The sequence below is a fragment of the Chrysemys picta genome, chromosome 19, assembly GCF_011386835.1.
Source record: "Chrysemys picta bellii isolate R12L10 chromosome 19, ASM1138683v2, whole genome shotgun sequence".
NCBI classification, from domain to species: Eukaryota; Metazoa; Chordata; order Testudines; family Emydidae; genus Chrysemys; species Chrysemys picta.
In genome coordinates this window covers 15794353-15821550 of record NC_088809.1, presented here as the reverse complement: position 1 = coordinate 15821550, position 27198 = coordinate 15794353, and the positions used below count along the sequence as shown (strand labels likewise).

The window sequence follows — 27198 nt, the reverse complement described above, 5'->3', positions numbered from 1 at the left end:
AAAGCTTTACCGTAAATTCTTTAGTGCAGGTATCTAAGAAACTCTCAGCAAAGAATTTCACACAGATGCATCTGTAAAATCTGGTCATTTACTTAAAAAAAAAAAGATGTTTTTAAAATGCTGTTAGAAGCAAGTTTTGCTCATAGGAGATGGAGGGGGGGGAAGCGAAAAAAGGTATGCGGAGGAATCTTTTAAAAAGTGTTGCTTTAAGAAAACCCGACTTCAGTGAACTGAGGGAGTCTGGTTAAACATTTAAAACTTGTGCTCCTTGAAGTGATGCCTTTAATGGTTCGCGCCGAAGCTGCTACTGACTGAGTTTGAATAGCTAGGCCCACATACCAGGAAGACCGACTCAAAATAAATTCGTCGGGACACATAAAGGATGCAATTATATCTTTCTCAAATTTGCAGTGGGAGTCGGGCAGGACCTACGACTTGAAGTCACTGCATATCTCTGTGTTGATTCCGGGCTGAAGTTCAGAGATTTGCTTAATAACAGATCACCACAATTTTGCACGTCTATAGCTCCTTTCAGTGGAGGATCTTAAAGCACTAACGAATTAAGTCTGACAATGCCCTTGTGACGTATGGAAGCAGCATACGGAGGCCGAGTGACCAACTCAGGGTGTCTCAGTCTGTAGGTGACAGAACCAGGAAAAGCAAACTCCTGACTCCCCATCCCTTGGTCTAACCTCTAGACAACCTGGCTTCTGCTCTAGTTTTCAGGGGGTGCATTTGTAACAAGCCGGCCTGCGCTTTTCAGACTAGAATGAACAGTTGAGTCGTGGCATCTACGGTACCAGTTATGGGTTAAACTTGAACAAGGCAAGAAGTTCTCCCTTCCGCTACAGCGTGTTAACAGGCAAAAGAGTTAGAGGATTTCTCTTTCCAGGTTAGTTTTGTTTTATTCTGCACCTTTTTCTTGCTGCAGACCGGCAGGTCCTTTGTGATGGCGCTTTCCCCGTTAGGCCTGTTGACACTTTCTCTGCCAACTCTGGCTAGGACGGCCTTAGTTGATGGCTCAGGTGATGTTTCATGGATAGAAGGTAAATTCCTCTCCTAGCATCTTGTTGAATTGAGACATGCCACACTTGATTTGCACACGCACAGTCCCCTCCCCACATTGCAGAACATGCTGTGCAGGTTGCATCTATCTGCAGATCCAGCACTTTCCTCCACAGCACAAGCTCCAGGCCATGATTATATATCGGGCTTTATATCCTCCTGTAAATCCCATATCCTGTAGTGGGTATGTGTTATAAAAACATTTACAGAGGATTCCTTTTCTTTCCTTCACTCGTCCACCCACTCAGTAACTAAAATGGCTGATTTTCATTTCAATATTCTTCTATTATCCTCTACTGTCCCATGCAGGGTCAGCCTTTTAAAAATGTTGGATAAGAGGAAAATAGGAAAGATTTTACCTGTCGGAGGCACCCAGGGGTTGCAAAGTTTACATTCGCGCCCCCCCATGACTGACAGATTACGTCTGTTTAGGAACACAGCTGTCAGTATAATTAACAATCTAGTCCCAGGGTAGGGATCTGAGAAGTAGTACAATGGAAGGAATCTCTGCACCACTTTGTCCTTCAAAGTAGCAAATTAGACAGCCATAAATATACCTGCAGTAAAGGGGGAGGGAGAACAGGGAAGGCACATAGGGAGCATCTTAAATTAGAACAAAAATAACCTACTTGATTTGCATTGATTAGCAAGAGTCATTTGCCTTACAAATTCTGTAGTGCTATCAGCTTTGGCTGAAAATAGAGTGAAAACTCTTCAGGGCAGGAAACACAGTTCCCGCTGTGCACGTACAGCTCCGAGCACAACAGGGCCCCAATCTGGATTGTCCAGTGATACAGTTATTAACCATTAATACTACACTGTACCAACAACTTGAAGAGCCCAAAGACATCAGTTGGTTTTGAAAATCCAAATCCTGGCTTGTGCTACCTCAGGGTCTGCACAGCTGAATTTAATACTTGGGTAAGACAATGGGCTGATAGCCCTATAAGCTCAAATCCTTCAGCTATTCCGACAACAGACACAGCACATGGACGATCTCTGAGGGGGAATTCAGTCTCCCGGACTCACGCAGCCTGTGGCGAATCAGCAGAGACATGGAAATCTAGTAACGTGAACTGCAGGATTCTTATTAAAATGACTAGTGCCTAGGTGGAAAGACTATTTTATTTGTGCTCCGTTCCAGCTATTCATTTCTGCACTTCCATACCTGCAAATCCTACTGGGACGGCTCATGCTCCGCCCTTAGCTAGATTCAGGCAATATCTCTGACCTCATCCTGGGGCTGTCGGAGAGCAAAATATGGTCCTGGGTGTGTTAATAAACCATGTGTCTGTAAATAAAATATATTACATCCTGGAAAGCCAGGATTATTTTAGGCACGCTCAACACTGAGACCAACTATATTTTGCCCCCCCCCCCCAGGATCCTTTGATACAAATGATTCTGAAAACTATAACCTGAAGATCTCAAAAATTGTCCTGCTTTGGTTTGACTTCCCATCCTCTATTTTTATAAACATACTGCAGTGTGGTCGAACTAACCTGCAACAAAACTAGGAGTTTCTACCAGCCATTGAAGTCCTAAAATACAGTAGATCAGGCCTGATTTGCTAAGAGTTTGGACTCTTTCCCCAAACCCCTTCTTAGCAAATACATTTCTTATTATTTGTATTGAGGTAGCTCCCAGAGTCTCATTATGTTAGGCGCTCTGCAAACACAGAAGACACTATGGTCCCTGACCAGAAGAGCTTTAGACCTGGCAAACAAATCAATTCTTATTTTAAGTGAGGGATCTGTAATTTTTGTTAAAGTGGATACATTTCAAACCAAATCCTACCATCTGTGCATATTTAAATATAACCAGTCATGAGGCTGTGCATCACTGTCTTCTGCTAAAGGGACTCAGAGCTACTCAAGCATGTTTCATAGGCTCTATACTGCTAACAGTTAATGGAGATTCTCCATTAGCTCACATAGTGGTGACCTGTGTTTTTAGGACCACGAAGATCTGATTGAAATTCTTGTGTGTCCATCATGTACAACATAGCGTGACAGCTGCAAGATCCTTAGACATCTCTGAATTTGGTGCAAAATATTTTATGGTCTGCCTTAAAGTCTCACTGTGGATACGATGAGGAACAATTTAGTGGTTCGAAACAAAAAAGGTGAGCTGCTTTTAGGACCAGGGTGTTTACATGGGGGAATTAATTTTGCTGTTTCCCTAGTCTGGTTCCAGGAGCAGCTGAAAGAACTCTGCAAGGTGATAGCTCATGCTAGCTATCTGTGCAAGCAGACAGGGACGCATCCAGCTCTTTTGCAGCTTTGCAAATACAACCTTTGGACCTACTTGGATAGTTAGCTGCTAGAGATTGCATGGGTAACCTTTTCAAAAGTTCCTATATGATGTAAGAGCTTCCCGGCTTGTCTACATGGGGAAGCTAGTGCAGAGAGAGCTAGGGTGTGAATTAAAGCACACTAACTCCCCGTGTGAACACCCTTACCCTGCCCCAAGAGTGTCTGTGTGCAGGTTAGGGTGTACTAACTACTCCAGGCTTTTCCCCACATAGACCAGCCCTCTGTCCTATTGAAAGCCAATGAGACTTAGAGTCACTTTTGAAAATTTTACCCCATGTCTCTTTTTAAGTCGGCTCTACCTTGAATGGAGGGACAAGGTTTCCAGGGGAGATGCCTCTTTCCCACACTTCTATGTTTTCCACATTCCCCTCCACTGAGTGATGCTCTTCCAGAGAAGATGATGCTGGGATCCTGGCATTCCACTCCAGTGCAGATGATCTGTCAGACAACACTGTTCACAGTTAACATGGCCCATGCTCATCAATGCCGGTGGGAAAACAGCCACTTCTATGGCTGAAGGCGGCATGGTGTCTTAGCAAAGAGGTGAAAGAAAATAAATACATAAATGCTAAGCATGCACGGAGGGAAAAAAGATCCAGTTTGGCCTAGGTATCAAAACATGCAGATAGGAACCACCCCCACTGACAGCCGTGGCGACATGCAAGACAGCAGCAGAGCAAGTAGCTCGCACGACTCTTATGTTGCACAGATATCTGCAGAAAAGTCACACACACACTATGGGAGCTTCCGAAGGGCAAAATCTGGCCTTCGGCTTTAGGAGCAACGACCCACCTGCATCAAGTTGTTAACCGGTGCCAAAGTTTGAGAGTGCACACAATATGGGCATATACGAATGTGTGTCTTGTATACTCAACTATAGCCATATACACACCCGTGTGTGTGTGTGCATGAGAGGATGGGTGTGTGTAAAAGGGGGGAATAGAGCTGAAGGGCCTAAGTCCCATTTTCAGCAGTGCCACTGGCACGTCAGAGCATCAGTCTCATGGAAAAATCAGTGGGACTTGGATTACTTAAGTGTCACGGTCATTTCTGAAAATGGGGTTTTGGCTCCTAAATCACTCAGGCCAGGTGTACACTACAGACTTCTGCCAGCATCGTTGTGTCGGTCAGGTGTGAAGCGGTGTGAGCTCTGGCCCACACAGCTGTGCCCGCTGAAGCCTCTAGCGTAGAGGCAGCTGTACTGGCAAAGCTGCCAGTGAAGCTTGTTTCGCTCCTGCAGGGTGGTTTTATTATACCAGCACCGAGAGCAGCACTTTGCCGGGATAGTATACGGTATTCCTATACCAGGGAAGCATTGCTAGTGTAGACATCACCTCAGGTACTTTGAAAACGTTTGCCTTAAGGTCCCAGTCGGATTCCCATTCACTTCAGCGATGCAGGATCAGGCCCTACGTTAAAAGCTGTCAGGCGGCAGGACAAGGTAACTCATGCGATGGCGCGTCACTGAACAGTTTTGTTGTCAGTTTTAAATACACTAAATGACTAAGGCAAAGTGTCTCGTTAAGGATCCATTTACAAATGCTTCGCTGTTTATTCAGTGGGGACCAACTGCACCTCTGCTCCGTAACGCCCAACTGTACATGTTGCAGTACGGAGACGTGGGTGTTGCGTTTCCTGTGAATTTCAACCAGTACCTCCAGCCTCCTCAAAACTTCACCCTGGCTGAGAACAGTAAGTTGTAATGGGGGATTTCCTGGATTGCTCGGCAAGAGAGAGGATACTAAAGCGCAGCACTACACGGTGCATAGCACGATTGTTTTCCTGAACAACAAAGGCAGTTTCTTACCTGGGAACGGTACCCGACTCCGTCTTGCAGTCTTCAAATCTCCGAAGAGATCACACAGGCCAGGGCGGGAACAGGGTAATACAATGCCTGCCAATGACCCCAGCAAATGCAACCAGCCGGGGCGTAGGGTTGAAGGATGATGACGTATCCATACTGGATTTCATCCCTGGGCAGAGACCTCAGCTGCGTACTTCAAAAGTTGCTTGGAGAACTATTGGCCTGTGTGCTGCTGTGTGGAAAGCTAACCTGAGGGAGTCTGCAGCACATCGAGCTGGGATCCTAAGTCAAGGGAATGAGGCAAAAGATCAGTGTAATTTGGATCTTTGGATGGTAAAGCACTGGCCTCAACTCCCCTTACCCAGACCTCCACGCAAGCCAATCTATACGGGCCTGGGTCCAGTTGGGTGGAGACCTTCCACGGAGCCAGAGTAGCAAGTTGAGGCTCAGATTCGGGTTTGTGTGGTGCCCTTCTTCCTCCCAAAGCAGGGGCTTCAGTGCAGAGAGGGCAGTGACTGTGTAGGCAAACACACACCCATAGCCTGGGAGATACCGGTCAGAACAAGGGAACGTTTGCCAGCACCTATTAATAAGTGCTGCAGTATTAAATAACAATGGTCCAAAGGGTGCTCGCGACACTTGTACAATGCAATAGTTGGAGACAGTTCTGCAGTCCCCCTCCTCCCCCCCGCATAAGGGACAGCACCAGGCTTACTGGCTCCTCCTTTCAGAGTGCAGTGGGATGGATCGCTTACCTTCCGGCGGAGTGAGCCCTGTGGCACCAGTGCACCTGGAGGATGGCGCCACTAAATGCCGGCATCCCTCCCTGCGCACACGGCGTCCTGACGGAGGACTCCATTTCAGAGTTGGAACTGCCCTCCAGGTGTTCAGCAGAGTCGAATCTACACCCATCAGGGCTGGGTTTGGCCAGTGGCCTTCCGGTGCCTGCTACCACCTAAACCCTGACCCTACAATCGGATCTACGTGAACAGGCCCTCGCAACTGTTTAAGAGGCCCATATAATTCATTGGAGCTTGGTGTGAGTACCAGGGTCAACAGGATGTTCAGGATCTTAGCTGCCTAGTCACCATTTGATGCGAGCAGCTGGGTACTGGGATAAGACTCAGGCCTGGTCTACACTGGGGGGGGAGAGGGGAATCGATCTAAGATACGCAACTTCAGCTACGAGAATAACGTAGCTGAAGTCGACGTATCTTAGATCGACTTGCCTCCCGTCCTTACAGCGCGGGATCGACGGCCGCGATTCCCCCGTCGACTCCGCTTCCGCCGCTCGTCCTGGTGGAGTTCCGGAGTCGACGGGGAGCACGTTCGGGGATCAATTTATTGCGTCTAGATGAGACGCAATATATCGATCCCTGATAGATAGATCGCTACCCGCCGATCCAGCGGGTAGTGTGGACATACCCCTAGTACAGACTTTTCTTTCCCTGGCATTCGTTGCCTTTTAGAAAAGGCTTAATAAAGGAGAGTTACATCTTATAAAGACAATGCCAAGCTCTGCTTTATTTGAATCAGTTTGATCAGTACAAAAGCAGACAGCGTATGTTTCGCTTTTTTTCCCCCCATTTTAATTAACACTTTACAAAGTACAAAATATACTGTCATTTGTTTTGGAACATTAGGGTTTTTTTTTCTTCTTTTCCATACAGTACAATAAATCTCGAGTTTCAGCAAAAGACCCAGCAAGTAAAATAAGCATGTGCACTCTCCGTGTAAAGCAAAACCATCCATCGTCCAGCTCCACGCTTCGTACAAGAACGAGATCCTTCGCTGCTGTTGCAACGCGACAGGGTGAAATTCACCTCTGTGCAGAGGGCTGGCACAAGGGCTACCAACCATTTCAATCTGACTGAAGCCTTTCCACCTCAACCTAGCAAAGACTGATACATGGGCGTAATTCTGCGAGCTGCACACAGCCCCACTGGCTTCAGCTCAGTCACTCAACATGCGTACGTGCGGCAGTCTGTGCAGGATTGAAGTCTTAGAGAACACAGGGGTTGCCCCAGTCCCTTGCATAGGGGTGAACTGCCCCCTAAGTTAGCTGCTTTCTGTAGCATTTTTTTTTTTTTAAAAGGAAAGCCTCCATCACATCATTTATCCCAATTAAAAAAAAGATGGTTCCAATTAAGGAACGGCTTTGTAAATTCCTGTATCTGCATGACACTAGCAAAGACAGAACACGATGGAAATAAACAAGGCTGTGTTACCAAATGTTTCTTTTCACACCCCCAGCCCCCCACACCCCACTGTAAGATAACAGCAACAATTTTGCTTTCAGCACCAGGAGTGTTTGCCAGAAATTCAGATGCCATTTGGGGCTTGAATGTATCCTACTGATGATTAAGTTACAGAGGAAAGTTCAGCTCAAATGCAATGTGTTCAAGGAGTCTCTGGAGATTTCAGTGGTGTTTATCCCAGTTTTCCAACTGGGCTGAATGAAGCACAAGGTGGGAAGAGTGACCGGCCGTAGGTCCTAGGGTTGGCAAGGCTTAGGACCAAGAATTTCTCTGATCTGGTTATTTGCCAGAAAACCTGAGCCATACAACAGCCTCCTGACTATGACCTGCTTCAGTCTGCTGACCAGTACTTCGGACCAGGGTTGGATTTTTTAATTCAAGAAAAAGGAGTAATCAATGCCCTGTTCAAGCAAGTTGAAACACTAATAAAATGGCCATTAGCAGCGAAGTGCCCTAGGGAAAGAGCCAGATTCTGATGTGAGTTACGCTAGGGTAAATCTGGAGTAACTCCGCTAACTGCAACAGAGTTTACACTGGCGTAAATCTCTGACTGCAGGGGGGTTCTTTTAAGTTCCACACCAGAGTCTGTCCCAAAATGCACAGCTAAGAATTGGCACGGTCATTCCATTAAAATAGCCCATCCAAATGAAAGTTCGCAGGGTGCAGTCTAGGGTCCAGTTGTTCGAAGCAAAGTAACACTGATGCCAATCAAGCTGTTGGGAAAGTCTGACACAGCCCACGCCACAAAGCCTCACTCTCTGGTTTCTTTGCCTCAGATCCAGAAACAGGATTTCAGCCCCCCCATTTCAAAATTCCATCTACCAGGCCTGGGCCCACCAAGGAGCTCGGGCCTGGCCCTCCATATTCCTTCTGGAGCCAGCGAGGATAACTACTCATATGAGTAAGAGTTTACAGCATCCGGCACTGAGAGCTGGTGCGTTACAGACATGACCTCCAAGAGTAGTGTTAGAGAACACTGGAGAGGTATGACCCATTCGCTAAATGGGAGCACTGTCATTACAGTCGGACACCATCATTGTGGGCTCAAGGGCCTAGTTTTGGTTGACCTCAAAAAATAACGGAGAAAGGAGTTTGTGCTGGAAGGAAACGCTGCCGAATTAGAGCCAGCACCAGCAAACTATCAGCCTCTAGGACTACCCCTTCACAGACTCTGAATCTAAGGCCAGCACAGTATCCGGCATGTGACGAAACAAGTCCCCAGTCCTTCCTCGGCGCCTCTAATCACCGCAGTGAATACCAGTTGCTACAGGTAACGCACCGGGGGTTATGAATGAAGAGAGACAGTCAATGGGACAGAGGGCTGGGTCCTAGTCCCACTGAAGTCAATGGGAATTTTGCTACTGACTTCAAAAGTGGAGGAGAGGCGGTCAGTATTCTGCTCTTTAACTGCAGCCTAAGGCCACAGACCCTGTAACTGACAGCAGCAGTCACCTACCTACCATCAATTGCAGGATTAAGACCTATGTGGTTATTAATAGCAGCAGCGGGTAGTCCCACGCCTTTAGAGGAATTCTGCTGACGACCGAGGATTGCCTTTGCGTTGGGAAATATTTTCAGAATTGCACTCAAAAGAGGCCATCAAAAACACTGGGAAAATGGACATTCTTATCCCCCCCAGAGCAGTTTTAAAAAACAACCCCCACCTCAAAACCAACAAATGTATTCTCCCTCCTGCCCCCTACGCTACAGTCAGAGCAAATAAAAACCCAGAGGAAGATGGGAGTAGCAAACGGGTCTCATTTTCGTTGATACGAAGGCCCCTTTTTTCGTTGCTCTGGCAGGGCTAAGAGGCTTTAAAGTGGGCATGAAGGTAGTCTGCATCCACCTGAATGTCCCTGGACACTGCCAGACTGGCGTAAAGTGACTTTGGCGTAAAAGAGAATGGGGCCCTTGGAGCGTTCTAATTGTCAGCCCAGTGCTGCCCAAACAGAACTTTCTTTAGTCACCAAAACCTGCCGATTTGAGAACGAGCGGTGGTGGTAGTGGTGGTGATGATATTGAGGGAGGGGAAGTTATTTTTTTTAATGAAATACACAACAGAAGTAAAGCCTAGGTCTTCACCTCAAAGCAGACATTACCTGTTCCTAACGTACAAAGGAAAAACTGGAAGCTTCTCTTGCAAAAACTGTCTTTTTTTTGTAAACTTAACCTACAAGCAAAAATCTGCCAACGAGATGTTCCTGAATACTGACTGACTGGATTTCACCTCAGCCTATGTGAAACGGCACCACACACGCACAAAAACCCAAAAGGAAAACATGGAGAACAGCTGGCAGAAAGGAGACATTCAAAATTCAATTATTTCTTCAAGACGAGACTAGCTAAATAGACGATCTATGCATAGTGCTGCAGGTTAACTCAGAAACTGTCTAGAACAGCCCTGACGCACCCATGTATGCTCAAGACAATGTGTTATGCTTAAGGATCTCTCTCTTCTAACACACATTCTAGTCTTGCTAAGGGTAAAGGTCTCTGCTTTTCCAGAGGTACACTCGGGGGCCAGCTTTTTACATAAGGATTTTTGCTTTAGCAGTATTGCCAACCTAAAGCATTCAAAAATCATGAATCTGGACTCAAAAAAATGATAAATTTTTGGGGTTCTTTTTCTTTGCCTTCTGGTTTCAGAGCTTTTAGGGTGGACTCAGGTCATCTTTACAAGCTTTTCTGCTCAACCAAGATGGTAAAAACTTATTTAAAAAAAAAAAAAAAGAAAGCTGAGATTTTCATGTATTCACATGAATCCAGCAGCGAGGGCTTTAAGAACCCACCCAGTATCAGGAGAGCTTGGCAACGCTGTTTTAGATATTGCAGGTCGAAAGATATCAGCTCTCAAACAGAGGGATCTTGTGGCTACTGCACAGGGGAACTGTCCTGTCACCAAATCTTGCATTTAATACTATGTTTTGAGTCTCAGCGTTGTCAGGGGTGTATAGCCCAAGGTGGCAGATAATTGATGCCCCAGCTTTCCCTACACAAGGGCTGTACTGACAATTTGCCAAGCGCATCAGCCTGATCTGCCTAAAAAGGAGAAGACGACATCTGACCCTAATCTTTAACGGAGTCACTGTAGCCTATGGAGATTATCAGACCCAGCTTGGTCTGTGACCTTCTGCTTTGGGATTAAAACCAGAACCCCTGCATTTGGGAAGCGTGGTTCCCACAAGTTGCCCCTCTTTGGCTCCCCTGTACTGCATCACGGGAAATGCAAAAAACTGAAGATACCAGGCCACATCCTGGTGTAATTACACTGACTTCAGCCTTTTGACAGCTGACTTCCAACACGTGCACCCCCCCAGTATATAAGCCAGCGGGACCTGCTGAGAGAGTCCCCCCAACTGTTCACAGCTGGGATGAATTTCCACACCATTGTTTCTATTCTCAGCCTTTGTGCGGTCCCTACTGCAACACTTCGGCAATTCAACATATTCCAGGATGTACCATACAAGCACCAGCTAGCCTGACCCATCAGTCACTGACACGTACCATAAAAGCACCAGTTAGCCTGACCCATCACTGACATGGCTGCAACAACAGGCTGAGAAGCACAGAGGAGAAACAAAGCTATAAGTTCACTGTCAAACCAGTGCCCGAAGTAAGAGTTTTCTAGCAGTTAAATGCCCCTAAAAGCTTGGGCCAAGAGAGGGGAAAATAGCCTCGCTCACTTTCAGCTCATGTGAAAATAACGTGTCTGAGGTTTAGAGACCGGGTTCATTTTAAAGGAGGTGCATATTCACATGTGATGCACTCAATTCAAATGCTCCCCCCCGCCCATTTCCCTGCAATCCAGCATCCACTCTTAAACATGTGCATAGTTTTAAGCATGCAAAGAAGCTAACACACATGCTTTGCTGGATTGGAGCCTTAAACATTGGTGTTCAGAATAGTTCTCTCTCTATAAAAATCAGACTGGGGAAAATGGTGGTGGTGTTTCTCTTTTTAGCACAGAAGGCTAAGAGAACGAGGAACTTGGTATTAGTTCATTTTCAGATTAGAAAATAACTGGTAAGAATTATTATTATTAAGCAGCTATTATTGTAAATGATGAAGGCTGGTATCAAACCCACAATATCCCACCGGAAGGCTTAAAAAACCCTACTGCATAAACACTGCCTTTCACTGATCAATAAAATGCAGCAACTGGAAACAAAAATATGAATGAAACCATTTTTGTGATCTTGCCCTAGTGGCATACGATGGGCGTTTTGAGTAGCAGTGAAAGAAGATGGTGAGTTCTAGCTAGAAGTGCTTATGCACAACCATGGCTATGCCCCTGGTCCTGAGCATTTGCAACCATTCATACTCCTTCAGCAGATACTATAGTAACGGTTATGTCTGAGGTATTACCATGTAAGCAGGGGCAGCCTGCTTGCAGCTGTACAAAACTCAGCCATATCTTCATTTTACCCCCAGTGCTCAGGGCAGATAAAAAAAAAAACATATCAAGAGCACCAAAAACAAACTCAGACCAAAACCAGAGAGACAGAACAAAACCAACTTGCTACGGCCACTGGAGCCCATGTGAAAACCGGCCTCTTATACAGTACAAACTGAGGGTGACATTCGCCCCTTTATCCAGGGCCAGTCCATCTCCTGTGTGTCACTTAAAGTGGATCAGAAGTGCTATGGAGCCTTGAGATGACCCTCTGCATGGGGTGAATTGCATCTCTAAGTAGAGGGTGGGGGGCGAGATGAGCCAGTTTCACGGCATCTTGGCTTGAGTGTTTGCTATGAGATTTATGGCCGTGCCTGGCCAATGTTCCCTCTACAGAGTCTATGGGCTTTTGTTTTGATCCTTGTTAAAGTAAAAGAGTTAGTTTCTCATGTATGAAGCGAAGAGCAAAAGAATGCTCCCTTCCCTCCTGCCTTTGCTAAGTGTTTTCTGGCTCCTCTTGTCCAATTCTCTCCTGTTGCTGGCAAAGCCACTGCTGCCTCCTTTTGGCCCCGACCCTCTCATCAGCTTCCAACTCTCTTCCCTGTGGTTTCAGTTCGGTTCTCCAGTCACTACCGGCAAGCAGCAACTCAGTTCTAGCTTAGGGAGCCATCAAACTCAATGGCAAAATTCCTGTGGACTTCAGCGGCATGGGATCAGAGCCCGTCGTCGTCTTTCTGGATACAGGGAAATGGCCAGTTCTATTGGCATACAGTCTAGTGGGGCCGACTTAAGGCTATTAGCATACATACTGCACACATGTTTATTGGTTTAAACTAAGCTGAGCCAAGTGAAGATTAGATTTGGGGAGGAGGGAGAAGGTGCATGGGAAAGAGTAAAGCAGAGATCATTTAAAAATACTAGATTCTTAGTTTAGCATCAGTCCACAGGAATATAGGACTGAATAATGGAAAGAATCTCCCGCACATATGCATGTGCATATATGTTTACATGCTGCCTGAGAAGTGCAAAGCTATCTAAGGGATCTGTATGCTCGATTTCTATTAATTCATGTACATAGATGTCTGTATAATGGACACATTATAGAGGCATATATGCATGCAGAGATGGGAAGTGGGCATCCATATTTCTTAGGTAGCTTTATAAATCTCAGCCAGTACATATGCGTGCGTACACACACACACACACACACACACACACACAATCACAATTGTATTTGGCAAAAGAAGTACTGGATTTTACTATCTGGTGGGTAATAAAAGTTTCATCCATTCCAACATTTATAGATTGCACTATAACAGCTAAGTGAGATACCTTAAGCTGCTTACCATAAAGAATAATAATAATAATAAAAAAGCTCCTCCAGAAAATGACTTCTTATCCTTCAGTGAATTCTTCTAGGAGACATTTTTGCTTGTGAGACAGCTGCTGAAGTTTGGACTCGGCTGGTCTATGATTTCCCCCACAATCACTCCAGTGGCTAGCAGGGCAACACCCCTCCCTCCCCCCAACATATATTTTCCATCATTCCCATAACATTGCTAAGCTGTTGAATGAGGCGCTCTTGAAAGCGCGGCCTACAGGGCATGAGATGTTACTTGCCACATCTCTGCCTTCTTCACTCTGTTTTTAAGGTTCTGCTTTTCAGGAAGATACAATGCACAGGCAGGAGGGATGGGGTCATCCCTTAAAAAAAATACCCCACCTGATAAAGAGAGTGGGGGCAACCAGATAGAAAACAAATCGATCTGGGGGCGCTCTCTCTCCTCCCCCTCAAGTCCCACGACCTAAACTAGTGTGCCAACCCCCCACTCTACTTTGGTCAGAAGACTACTCAGGTAACGCTATTAACTAAGGCCCTGATCCTGCAATAAGCTCTGTGCAGGCACCGGAGTTTGTGACCCAGATCTTACCTCAGAGATGGTCTGAGGCTTTTCCTGGGAAAGAGGTTGCAGCATTAGAACGATTTACTGAATATTTCCACTTTTGGATGGGCTAACTCTCTCTCCTCAAGGCTAGCTCTGAGAGACAAAACAACCTGATTCTGACTGGGGTCTCCACTGGGCTGGGGGGAAAAAAAGTTGTCTTAAAAAATGCAATTCAGCTTCGATTTGTGACTAAACAAAAGACGTATTTGTTCTTTTTGCAAGATTAATAAAAACAAAATTAATTTCTTTTGCGTCATTCGGTTTTGCATCTCACCTCACCTCTCCTTGTTGCAAACTCTGAGACACCCTCCCTCACAACAGGGACCAATCTTCCATGTTTGCTCCTCAACAATGCCTCTCATCCTGATGCCAGGAGCCCTCGCCTGCCCTGCACAGACAGAAGCAAAACCCTGATGCCCAGATCTGTCACCTGCCTTGTAGAGTCAGAAACAAAACCTTGACACCATTTATCACCCACAGGGGTCCCTCCCCACACACTGCCTGACCTAAAACCATCCAGTACATGCTTTCATTCTGGTTATTGAGTGAAGGGCCCAATTCTGCTCTCACCTGCAATGGGTTTACACCGGCAGCTCCATTCACTTTGGATTTACCTTGGGGAGAGTGCGGGGCCAGGCCCTGCGTGTGAAACTACTGCCATTGATGTGAGGGTTCCAAAAGGACTAGGAAGATCTCAGGTCAGGCCCCCAAGCTGGCATAAGTTGCCAGGTCGACACTGAAGTCAATGGTGCTCTATCAATTAACACCAGTTGAAAATCTGGCTCCTTGATGTTCTCTACATCTGTAGGAGCAAAAAATGCCTGTGTATTATGGAAGATTTAAGACGACAAAAATGGTACATTTTTCAGGGCCAGATGCTGATAACTCATGCTGATTAGTGCTTTACTCCACAAATAGTTTCTTTGGCTTCAATGGCACTACTCAATTATTAATATGAGTTGAGGAGTTACGAGAATGTGACTGTTTTACGGTATCAGAATCTGACCCCAGGTTTGTGGTGGCTCTCCAAGTGACTATCTAGCAAACGCATGCTGCCCTACTTGACACCCTTATGGACCTTGAAGAGCCAAGAAAATAAAATCTAAGATTCTAGATAAACTGAACCTGATTAAGGACTCCAGGATGGTTTCACTGGCTCCAGGGATCCTCACTTCCAGTAACACTTCTCTTCTATAATGTGCCTCGAAGAGCCCTGTGTGTTTTGTATGGCAGGTCTTAAAGAGTAAATTACTGCTAGATTTCACTTGCACTCCCTCGGCAGCATCCGACATCAGCACGTTCTTTGTTACGGAGAAGGCCCAATTCATCTCTGTTCAACAACATTCTCTGGCTGCCCCTGGGAATAGTCAGACTAAACTGAGAGGGAAACTAAAAAAAAAAAAAAGATACATTGGAAATAGCTGCCTGAGAATCACTCTCTTGAAACCACATTTCCATTAAGATGATCCTAATCCTAACAAGGCCTACCACAGATTCCACAACCTCAAAGTCCCATACAAAATAGGAGACTTGAACTGAACCTCTCCACAGGAAGGAAAAGAGGAGATAATCCCATAACAATCTTGAGTTAGACACCAACAATCCAGAATTATTCAAAAACCAAACCTATTTCTTAAGGGATGCAAAAAGAAAGAGGTCCAAACCTCGAAAAGGATGTCCAATTATGCACTTATGGGGCAGACAAATGTCGGTAGCTTAAAGTGGTTTAGGCAGGATCTGCTTACAGAAGCAAGAAAATAAAACTAGTTGCTGTCTTTGGTAAAGTACCTTTCCCATCTGGGTTCTTACAAACACCACTCCGGGAAATCAGGAGATTCTGATTATGAGATGCAAGAACAACAAACTTTCAAATACCACATCAAGATTCTTCATTCTTATTTTTAAAAAAAACCTCCTCCTACTTCAACCTGTTATAAAATGATGCATTGATTTAAACCTTCAATCGGGGCAATAAATACTAAGGTTCTAATAAATAGCAACACCGGCATTAGCAGCAACTTGTTGTTATGCCATTAAATCAGCAGCAAACAGATCTCCCCAAAATCGCCTATTTCTATAAAGCTAAACCCCTTCATGATAAAATCCAGTTAGAAAACCCCAAGCACCAGCAAAGAAACATATGTGCACTAGCACAGAGTGTGGTGAGAATTTCACACTGAACTAGCTGACTTTTTAGTCAACACAGGCTCAAAAGGCAGCAGGTTTTCACAAGTTTTCAATCACAGCTTTCCAGACTGTGCTCCTCCTACAGGCGGACGTTAGAAAAGCTGCTTGGTTGCTTAAAACACAATGTTTCTGAACGCCAAAAGATAAAATAAAATCAAAATCCCAGTTCTGCACTTCTTCACACAATTGGATGGACGCCCTATTCTACGCCACATGGACTCTGGGGTTTGAACAGGCACTTTGAAACACAACTTTCACGTTTGACTTGTTAAAGCAATTCAATGCAGCAATTAAAACAAACCACACAATTTTTTCTAGAAAGCTTTCCACCCAAGGCAGCAAACTGAAAAGGAAAGACGGATTTCTGACAAAACCAAGATCAGCCTGCAGATACTTTGCTCTGGACATTTTTAAAGGTCTCTGCCTACTGGCGACAAGTGAAAAAAGCCACTGCTTCATTAGCTGCTTCTCTTTTTAAAAAAATGTTTGAGAAATCCAGATAGCATATCTAAATATTCATATTGCCTATATACTTGAATTAAAAATATATGGTGAATATATGTGTGCATACAGTACTTATTACATATAGACACGCTAAGTGTGTATCTAGAATATACACACATTCACACCGTATATATTAACCTATATTGCTCAAGTATATATGCTATGTATAGTATATACCCATAAAAACAGAAAACAGGTATTTATATATGTGTACAATAGATACATACTAGTATTTCTCTGTAAACGCTACATTTATATGACCGTACACACAAACACTCGCACACTTGCACAACAAAAAGGAATCTGCAGCTGAAATCCAATAGAAAAATGACAATAATTAGTCATTGCTACATAGAAATATAAACCTCGGATGTGTGTAACTAAGAAAACAAAGGCCTCCGAGAAATAAGGAAGGAGACTGAGAACTGCTTCTCCCTTGCCCCCTTTTAGAAACAGATGCGCATAAACATTTTGGTGGTTGTTGGATTTTTGTGCAATGGAACCAACATGGGAGCAGGAGAGGAGGAAATGAAGAGGATTCCATGCATGTAAGCTTCAAAAACCCAACTGGATCAGCAACCACAGCTGAATAAAACTCTACAGCAAAAGGGTCAGAGAGAGCCTCACGCAGTTAGGTTCAGCCCTGGTGGGTTAAAGGCAGAGCCATGGTTTTATTGATGCAGAATGCCTGAAGGAATACAGAATCACTCTTACACGCTTTTCTCCCACTCTTCCCTCATATATGTAATGTTAAAGGAATAGTGCAATTCCACTGATCCTTACAGAGACGCAACTGTTACAAGGCTTTAAAAAACAAACAAACCCAACCCTTAAAAAATATGTTTTTTGCACAAAATCAGGTGCTAAAGACTGCAGGGGTGGCAGCAGGGCCAAATGGATGTGGCAATCCAGATCACACCTAAGAAAGGATTCCTTTCCTTACCCCACTCATCCTGAGCATGTTCAGAGTGTCTTGGATTTCCTTGCTCTGCCCCTTGCAGGAGCGTTCTGCAATGCTGGAGGGAAAAGGGGTTTGCAGCAGGGCTCCAAAGCTCACAGCACTGGAGTACGTGGTGTAGTTTGGGATCAGCACTGAGAGGAAGGTACATCCACTTGGATTTCCTCAGGTGCTAAAAGAAAGGGTTTTGTGAAGGGGTTGTTTTTTTTTAAACAAAGCTCTGACATGTTGCTTTAGGTTAGGGGATCCCCCTCCTGTTGCAGCAAGCGTAGCCTGCAGAGTTAATAGCTGTTGTAACATACGAGCAACGCACAGCCCTTGTACCAGCTAGAGATGGGCCAGAGCAGGATCCCAATCTGAACTCTCCCCAAATTTGGATCTGAGGTCCTGGGTCAAGCCAATTAGGGAGATATGCTGAAGCCATGAAGATCCCATTCACATCTTGAACTAGTTCTAGGGTGTTCAAGGCGCCATCCTGGCACCAAACCTGGTTGTTTTACTAGTTTCTTAGGGTATGTCTATACTGGTGCTGGAGGTGTTGTTTCCAGCTTGGCTTGACGTACCCACTTTAGCGCTGGTCAAGCTAACATGCTACGAAGAGCAGCAAAGCTGCACAAGCAGCGGACAAGGCTGGCTGCCTTGAGTAAGATCCCGTCGGAAATCCTAGATACATTCTCTGGTGGCAAGTCTGTCCTGCCACTTGCACCACGTTGGCTACACAGCTAATTTTAGCATATTAACTTGATCCGAGTTAGCACAGGTCTGATTCCCCAAGCTGGAAATTACAGCCTAGTTCTCATCATCAGGCTGCAACTTGCCTATTGCACTGGCCCTTCAAAGGCTCCTTAGCTATCACGTCAAATTATCCAGACAGTTGTCCAAAACAATCGAGGTTTTCTGGGGTTACAAAGACAAAAAGAGAGGGGAAAAAACAGCTAATCCTATGGCAATTTTAGAGATACTTCACTCAATGTCATAGCACACCATGTGACTTTTCCAGGCTAACGTTTTTATGACAGCATATCGACCTGCCTTGTGAAGAGAGTTTTAAAGCACACCAGAGACATCCGTAAACATCATAGGCCCTCTCCTTCGGAAAAAAATATTGTCATCTAGAATAGCCTGAGTGTACGGAGTAAATAACAATTATAACAAGATCATTATTTTTCTTTCTGTTAAGGCTCAGTCAAGTTGCTGCTCATTTCAAGTAATCCCTTCATATAAACGTCTTCGTCCTTAGGAAGCAGCAATATCACACGGAGAGGGTAACAAAGGTAATCGCTCTCCAGTGCGTAAACTAATTAATAATAGTTTCCGATAGCTAATACCCTCGATACGCAAAATTTTCTAGACCCACAACATTGCAAAAAAGTCTGCAGCTCTACTGCTCAAAAACCTTGGATGACAAGTAGTACATGGCAGCTTGGATCTCATTCAAGGACCCTGTGCATCGCTAAATAAAACCAGAGTCCCACAAAGGGACACATCCACTTTCCCAATGGATGAAAACCCTACAGCAGCTGTACTGTGAAAAGCAACTAATCAAACCCCATAACCTTCCAACAGCTCAGCGAGACTTCAGTTGGGTCTTGTGGTTTGACATAAGGGCTCTTTAGGCATAGAACAGTTTTGTAGAGCAATTTTAGTCCTTCAGTCGGTGGGATATTAAAAAAAAAAAATTTAAAACATCACACTACACAACTTGAGATCATGTTTGTGTCTATGCTGCAAAAGAGCATGAGGAAAGCACTTTCTCGAGGAAATATCCAGACACAGGGCGTCTTAACTGTAATTAGCATTAACCCCCAAGTCTAGAGTTACTATAGTTCTCCATGGGGCAGTTGAAAAGCTGCCTAAAGGGAAACCAAAATGTTCTTTTCAAGGCCCCAGACCAGTTCAGTGAAGCACTTAACCCTGAACATGTGCTTAAGTCAGTGGAACGTAAGCAGGGGTTTAAAAGTGAAGCGCGTAACGAAATAGGGATGGTGGACTGAATTAGGGTCTAAAATGGAAAGATATCCAGGTTATTGCCTAAAGATGCTCTAGTTCCATTAACTGTTTAACAGATTGATTAAAAAAATCCCCAAAGTATCCTCCATTAACTTTGTAGGCACTGCAACATCAGGGCTAGAGTGAGCTTTCTAATAAACCAAACATCAAGCTCTTAATACCTAGTCCTCCCCAAACCTTGTATAATCTGAATGACACAGTAAGCAGTGTGTGTGTATCTATGTCTGTACACACACGTATGAATATATATATCCATCATATGTACTGGTTGGGAACAGATGCCTGGAGAAAATCTGCAAGATGCAGGTCTGTGTAGGTGGTTCTCTCTGAAGTTACACTGGGATTGTAAATCCTCACTAATGCTACAGAATCCACAATTTCTTAATTAAAAAAAAAGTGTGTGGGGAGAGGTAAAACAGGTTAAAAGATGCAAAGGAAATTCAGTTTCCCACATATAAAACAAGATCTCTGAATGTGGCCTTCCTCCTCATAGATCCTGCGTCTCACCAGAGAGCGGGTTGTTGCGGACATACGGCATTTCAGGTGCATTCATTGCAGACTCCTGTGTGATGCTTAGCCTCCCTGCTCTACGCTCACCATCGGCTTTACTCCCGTCCTGACTGCGGGTCAGTTCTGAAGTGGGCTGAAGAAGATGCATGGCACCAGGTAAAATGTTGGGTTACTGAGCTTCGTTCCCACTGGCTCATCGCTTCTTTTGCAAGAGGCTGTCAAAATGTAAGCGGCTCCCGGCGGGATTGCAGGCCATAGGGCTGCCTATTAAAGACCAACATCACTTTCCTCTAAAAGAGCTGGTAACACAGGGATAAGGAACCGGGTCAATGTTTCAGCACATTTCTGTAGAACTCGGTCCCTTTTCTAAATACAAAGCCCTGAGGTCCTGCTTCAAAGCCACTAAGTCAATGAAAAGACTCCCACTGGGTTGGAACCTAGCTTCGCAGCCAAACCAAACCAAGCCAGAACCATGTTTCACCAAAGAAATTACGTAGCAGGTGAAATAAATAGGACCCCAAGGGCATGGGTATCAACATCCCCTGCTTAGGGCAAAAGCATAGCGCTCTTGGCCAACCGTTTTGCTGGATGGCAACACATTCACCAAGAGCCTTGGCCGTAGAAGGACGTGAGTGGTAGAAAGGCAACAGAGCCCTGAGCTACACTGATAAAACCAATGTTGCCTCCATGAAGAGACCTGATTTGAGAAAGCCATGAGCTCAGGACTTTCGGCTGCTTCCTCACCCTCGTGAATAGAGCTGTGGCGGAAAGCATCAGGGGTGCAAAAGTGGCTCAGTAGGAATGGAAGGGAGTGGATTTGAGCGTACATCACTTGCCTCTACTAGGCTGGTTAAGCAAGTGGGACTCATAACAACCATCCTCAATCCCTACATGTTAAGAGTTTAGGGATCGGGGAAAAGGGAAGGGATGGCATGAGATAACAGACATCAGAGAATGGCAAACTTTCTTGGGCTTGGAAGGATGCCTGGACACAATGTTGTAGCAAGAGGATGTTGGGGGACTGTGGAAAATGGAGCTAATATACATAACTTCAACAGCACACAGAGGCCCCCAAAGTACAGATCGGCAGAAGACAGCCCTTAATAAAGAACCATGCTGTAATGTTCTCTGGTCAGCCAATTCTGAATTGCAGAAGGAAAAAAAAAATAAATAGTTTATTTCCCACCCTCTCACAACATTGAATTGTGAAGGAAAATAGTATCCAATCTGAACATAGATCATAAGGGATTGTTACCATTTTTATATAGTCTGATGCTAGTAGAAAGATCAATGCAGTTCAACATTTTGTTTTCCTTTTAATTCCACATCTCTTTCATTTATGCTTTTCATGCTCTCTGCTAAAAAAGCAGCGCTTCCCCGTCAGGTGTTGTTTTGAAGCTCTCCCTAAAGCTACTGTGTATGCAATCTGTCTATACCTCTGCATTTCAGTGAGAGGCTGCATCTCTACCTGCAATTCCTTTCACACCAAAAAAGCAGGAAAGCATTTTGCTTTGGAGTCTAATGTCAGGAAACCATCATAACAACTCCCCGCCCTCCCACTTTTAAGAAAGAAAGGGGAAAAAAAAAAAAAAAAAAAAGCTTGTTGGAGCTGCCTCTGCTTCTGCTCATCAGTTCACAGTCTCTTGTCATGACGCCTCAATCTCTCTCTCCAGAGTCAGATTTTTCAAGAAATACTGTGAGAAAAGGAATAATAATAAAAAAGCATCTGCAACCAGCTCAGAAGATGTCTAATGCTTTTCAGCTTGACTGACTTGGAGTGCGTTGATTACGCCATTTATATTTTCTTCAGGTACCTGTGGAAAACCAAAGAGAGAGGGAATGTTTCCAGTAAAAGCCACTGAATGAGGACTGTGGAGAGAGGGGCTAGTTAAAGGAATCAGCACACAAAGCGAACGTGAACCACAGGGAACATCGTATTTACCTTGGGCAGGATACTTGAGCGCCACAGTTAATACAAAACAGATGTTTCCATCTTACATTCTTAGTCTGGTTTTTAGTGGTCTTAGTAACAAACTGCTTTGTCCTATGTGTTACAGCCTGATAGCATGGGATAGCTGGCTCTCAACACTGCTCACAAATGACTAGGCAGTAGATAGTGGGGTTGCACATTGTACTGGGGCTGAGGAAGTCCCAGGAAAAGAAGTAACTCGGTTTTTCTTAGGTTCCGGGTTGGTTGCCCCCACATCCCCTCATGAGTCTTTCCCAGCAGGGACACAGTCAACTGGCAAGGAGAAGAGCGCGTTGGCCGCTCTGTTTTTTTAAAAGCGCTTCCTCTCGGCAATCAACAGTGACTCCACTGGCAGCTGCAGACAACTCTCCTTCTCACCACATGCTTCTTGGCTCTGCCAGATGGAGGAGCAGATGCTGATAGCACCAGCCAACACAGAGGAATGGGAGAGAGAAAGCAAAGAGAAAAGTGATGGCCCCCTTAGGGGAATGCAGCTGACAACTCGGTCAATGTTCCTACATCACGTCTGGCCAAAGGGGGGTGTAGTGCCTCACTTCAGGCAGCTAACGATACAACTTTCACAGAAAAGCTGGAAAGGGCACGGAGACATAAATGTGGGTACATTTCCAAGAGGGCCTTAGCAGAGTTTTTATTGCTTCTCTCTCACCACAGAGAGGCATGGGGGTTTACGGGCACGGAAAGAGACAATGTCCCTGTCTCAAAGTGTTTGCGCTCTAAAGGCCCAGTCCGGTGCTGACGGATCCTTAAACCTATGGGGAGCCCGGTGAAGTTGCACAGGGTATCTTACAGGATCGGGCCCTAAGCTAACACATGAGAAAATGAGAGATGGCAAACACTAGAGGGAAGAGAAAATGAGGGTAACGGATAGGAACAGGTGGGTGCTTTGGTGAGCAGTACATGTATCTTTGAGGCCTTCACCGTATTTTTTTAGGAGGGGAACTAGTGAAATATTAAATATCCTGTCTAGAACTGGAGGATAATGGCCAGAGTGGGTCTTGCATTGCTTGTTTAGAGCTGGGGAGAGTGGGACTGGAATTAGGTTGCAATGAAATTAGTGGGTAAAAGAGGGGGGAGTGGGGAAGGATGAGAAACCTGCTATAGTCTTTTGAAACTTTCTGGCTTTCCCCAATATCCTTTCAAGGAAATGCTACTCCCCTACTGATGGTGAGGTGAGTTTCTTCCTTTGGTTACAACAAAAGGACACCTCGATTTCTGCAATGTTGTCTACGCTGCTCTTCCAAAATCCTCTTTAAATCAGCCCAGAACCATGCAGCATGGCTAATGGTTTTGCTTTGCACCATTTTCATGCTCTCAGCTTTCCATCCATCTGTGTCCTTGGTTTAAAATTTGCACTCTGACATTTAATGCTGTTCTCCCAACTCCCTTCCCTTCCATCAGGGTTTTTTCCTCTCTCTCTCTTTTTTTTTTTTTTTAAAAAGAGCACTTGTCATTTTAAATCCTAACTCAAAACCTCTTCCCGCCTCTTCATGCTGCCCCTTGTAATGATCAGATGTGTCGTCTAGTCTTGGAAGGGCGCTGTACTATTTTGTTTTCGCTCCGGACCAGCAGTTGTGAAAGTGTTTATTTCTCCTGTTGACACTGGATGCTCTACGACCTCTACCCCTGTTTGTAACTTTGATCTGGAAGCAAAGTGTTCATCCAGGTCAATACCCTGTTATGGAAGGGTCCCATTATCCTTGCACAGAAATAAGATGAGTTTCTGTGCCACCATGGTTAACGTAAGATACAGCCAAAGTGTTGATTCTACTGTTTCAGGTTAGTTTATGGTCACTGCTCAACTATCAGCAAGGCGAGAGATCTGCATTTCATGAAATGCACGAAAACCAATGGGAGTGGAGCTCCCAACTCCCTTGGCGCCTTTGAAAACGCCACCCTGTAGATTTTCTTGCCCAATCCCACCGATTCGGGGTATGTCTGCACTACAGTCACAGGGGACGATTGCCTTACATAGACGTACCCAAGCTGCAACAACAGCAGCAACTGCAGCGTAGACATGCCCTTAGTTTAACCCTAGGTGGGTCACAGGCAAAATCTGTAGTGGGATGTTTTCCTTTACACCTCCTTCAAGAAAGTGCTTCATTGTTATGAAAATGCAGATAGATCGTTTCCAGGCTAATTGTCAGAGGTAAAAATGAACAATCAATTCCCCAAGATTTGTTGCAAGTAAAATTCACATCAGGCGGTTTTCTGTGCAAGGCAGAATCACAAGACGACAGAGCCAGCCCCAGTTTTGGCCAGGGAGCTTTGAGGACATGCATTTTGTCTATCTCTTGGCTTAAAAATGAAGAAGTCCACTGAAGCTATGCCAATCATCAACTGAAGAGCCAGGCTCAATTTTTCTACTGGCCAGGAGTACGAACAGTCCCAGTTTGAACAGTCTGCCCCCCGGGCATCAAGGTTTCCATCAGGGTAGCCTTTTTAACCTCTCACCTGGCCTGCCAGAGCTTCACTTGCCTGAACAAGTTTTATAGTTGTAACAAGCCCATCGGTAGGTAGATAAACCCGCTAGGGAACGCAAAATAAAGCCCCAGCTATAGTTCTGTTCAAGGCCCCTTCCTCGGCACTGGCTTTAACACTACGAAGCAGCTTCAAAACAAGAGCAAAGCAATTTACAGCACCTGGTAACAACTGTCAGCAGGCTGGAAGGGTAGAGGGTACGTCCTTTCCCCTGGCAGCTGCCCCTGCAGCAGGTGCTCCTTGGCCTTCCTAGCCCCACCCTAGATCATCGAAGGGATAGGCAGGGCACTTGGGTTCTACTTGTAACCCCTTACATGCCAGAGCTTAGAGAGCACTTTTAAGCCTTATCACTCCTTCCCAGTGTGATTTTCTCCTCAGGCTCTTTAATTCCAGGAACTGGACAAATACTCCCAGTCGTGTCAGATTCTACAGCTAATGGGAAGAGATACGAGTTGATTTTCTATTAATCTCTCTACACACAGACATTCAGCCACGTATTAACAATTCAAATGACCAAGTTTTCTCCCACTATGGTACGTGGGGGAGAAAAAGGAGCAAGGTCGAACAAGGAACAACCTGCTGTTCTAAAACGTTCTCATTTCTGCCAGGTGCACAGATACCGAGAGACCTTGAAGGGAGGAGGGGGGCAGTTGGGAGAGGACACCAGATGCAATTTAATCCTTGAGAAACATCATCTACACACAGCGGTGCCTGGCCTGGCCGGTGCGAACGTTCGATCTAGGGAGAGGAGGGTCGTCGACATAATGGAGAGCGGGGTCCAAATCTCCCCCTTATAAAGGCTTGTTTCCAAGGAACAAACTCAGAGCTTTACGCACACAGACAAGCTTCAAAGCAACTCAGAACATGGGGTAACAACTGCTAAAGACCTTTCCAGCCTTTGGCAGGCGGAGAGGGGAGATGATTCTCCCTAGGTAGGCTGCCCCTGCAGAGCCAGGAGGTGACAGTAGGATTAGGCAGTTGGTTCATAAATCAGGAAGAGGAGGGAAGGGATGGAAGGAATTAGCTGCTTTTTTTTTCCTATTTCAACTTAATATTTGGTGGAGTCTGGCAGACTGACTGAGGATGAGAGGTGCTCTTGAGGAGAACAACAAATATTTTGGCAAGGCTTTAGAGAGGGATCTTTCCTTGGGACTGAAGAATCCCTGTAGTCGATTGGAGCTGATGTGGGACTCGGATAGCTGTCCAAAACAACAGCCATGTTTGCACAGTTGGAGGACCTCAGAGGCCATCAGTCTCCAGGCCTCAAAGCCCCTGCAACCCTGCAAGCTATCAAAGGAGTTAAAGTGAGAGAAGTAGGGCTGGGAATCAAGGTGAGGCCTTGCCAATCAAAGGCCATCTCAAGCCAGGAGACTCAGTGCTGGATGCCCAGGCCTCTGGAGCTGAGTCAACTTGGTAAGCTTTCCTGTGGCGCAGTAAGGGCTAACTTGCGATAATGCAGCTTGGCAGAGAGTTTTGAGGAGCCAAATGGAACAATTTTCTTTGGTTGAAAAGGGGCTCTGGACAATGTTCTGAAAGAAAACGTTGCAAGGAAAATGAGAGAACACCGACTTATGCTGGCCAGCACGAGCGATCGGTAGACCTCTCTGGGTGGGGAGCGTAAACAGCTGAATTAATCCTGGCCAAGAAAACAAAGCCTCAAGGTGGTTTGAGGGGGCAAGTGGAGAGAGACTTTTAGATGAGGAAATTGCCTGCAGAATCACTGCAATTGCATGGCTGCAAATGGCCAGCAGGTCTACGCTGGTAGTAAAATGTATAATTTAAAGGGTCTTGAAGAAATAGCTGCCTTTGCAATCAGAAGCACTCCACAGCTTTTGCCACATACAGAAAGCATGCACCTGGACCCACAATGACAACCAGGAATGCAGGGCAAAGCTAACAGTATTGACTTTAAAATGGTGTTTTATTGGCTTATCTTATCAGTGTAGTTAATGTTCAAGAAAATAAGCCAAATGTATACAACAATTTGACCTTTGCTATCTGGAATAATGTTTACTTTTACTCTGTACACATACGGCCTGTGGGCTGTAAATGGGTTGTGTCAACTGTGAAAGGCTGAAGTAATTAGTTTTTTAAAAAACCCCTGAATCTGCTCTTTGAGCTTTTACAGGTCAGAAGTCAGGGCTGTGTAATAAGTGTCTGGTGATGTAATGGGAACTGTAATGCAAACAATAAAGGACAGAATTTTAAAAAAATCTCCCAGTCACAGATTTATATTAGCTGAGATTATCACATGGACTGCTGATTTTCTGCCCTGTTGAGGAACCGATCCAAGCCAAACTCCATTCTGGTTGCATCCTGCAGGTGCACCACTATTCAAACTTTGCACACTGCACCTAATTTGTACGTACAATTGTGGTGATTGTGCATGCAGTCACACAACTGTGTGCATGTTTTCTACAAAATCCAACCCTGGATTTTCCCTCCCCACTGTTTGCACAGCTTCAAACAGAAACCAAACGGAGGTGGGTTTTCAAATCTGGCCTCTAAGGTGGCAGATCATGTGGCCCGGGACAGGTAGGAAACGGAGCTTTCGGTTCTTTCTACACTGGCCCAAGGTGGCAGCTTTTTTCACATGAATTTGCAAAAATACAGATGGAAATAAAAGCGGTACAATCTTCCCCACTTAGGACAGTGCATCTGGGCTAACACTGGGCATACAGAGCACAGTGTCCCTAATCTAAACAGAGTCAAGGCTACTGGTTCTCACGGGAAATTCCTGAAAAACACGGTTGACTTGATGCGTTGGTAAACCACACATG

At 45.2% G+C, this 27198-nt stretch overlaps 2 protein-coding genes across 10 annotated transcripts in view; one reads left to right on the top strand and one right to left on the bottom strand.

Annotated features, from left to right (window-relative positions):
- Positions 1-7271, top strand: part of RCC1L (RCC1 like) — a 44592-nt gene extending 37321 nt beyond the window's left edge. For 2 of the 3 annotated variants that reach the window (XM_065573378.1, XM_065573375.1), the window contains one exon: positions 6855-7271. In XM_065573378.1, the coding sequence (XP_065429450.1) occupies positions 6855-7058 (204 nt within the window). In that variant the 3' untranslated portion in view covers positions 7059-7271. Of the gene's footprint in view, positions 1-931; positions 1047-6854 lie in introns of all 3 variants that reach the window. The other variant, XM_065573376.1, reaches the window with a different exon arrangement.
- CASTOR2 (cytosolic arginine sensor for mTORC1 subunit 2) overlaps positions 1-27198 on the bottom strand; it is a 197346-nt gene that overhangs the window by 16109 nt on the left and 154039 nt on the right. For 2 of the 7 annotated variants that reach the window (XM_065573381.1, XM_065573385.1), the window contains exon 9: positions 10042-15170. The exons of 1 other annotated variant lie outside the window; for it this stretch is intronic. In XM_065573381.1, the coding sequence (XP_065429453.1) occupies positions 15036-15170 (135 nt within the window). In that variant the 3' untranslated portion in view covers positions 10042-15035. Of the gene's footprint in view, positions 1-3715; positions 5467-10041; positions 21765-27198 lie in introns of those variants that run through there. 4 more of the 7 variants (XM_065573384.1, XM_065573386.1, XR_010593919.1 and 1 more) reach the window with 3 other exon arrangements.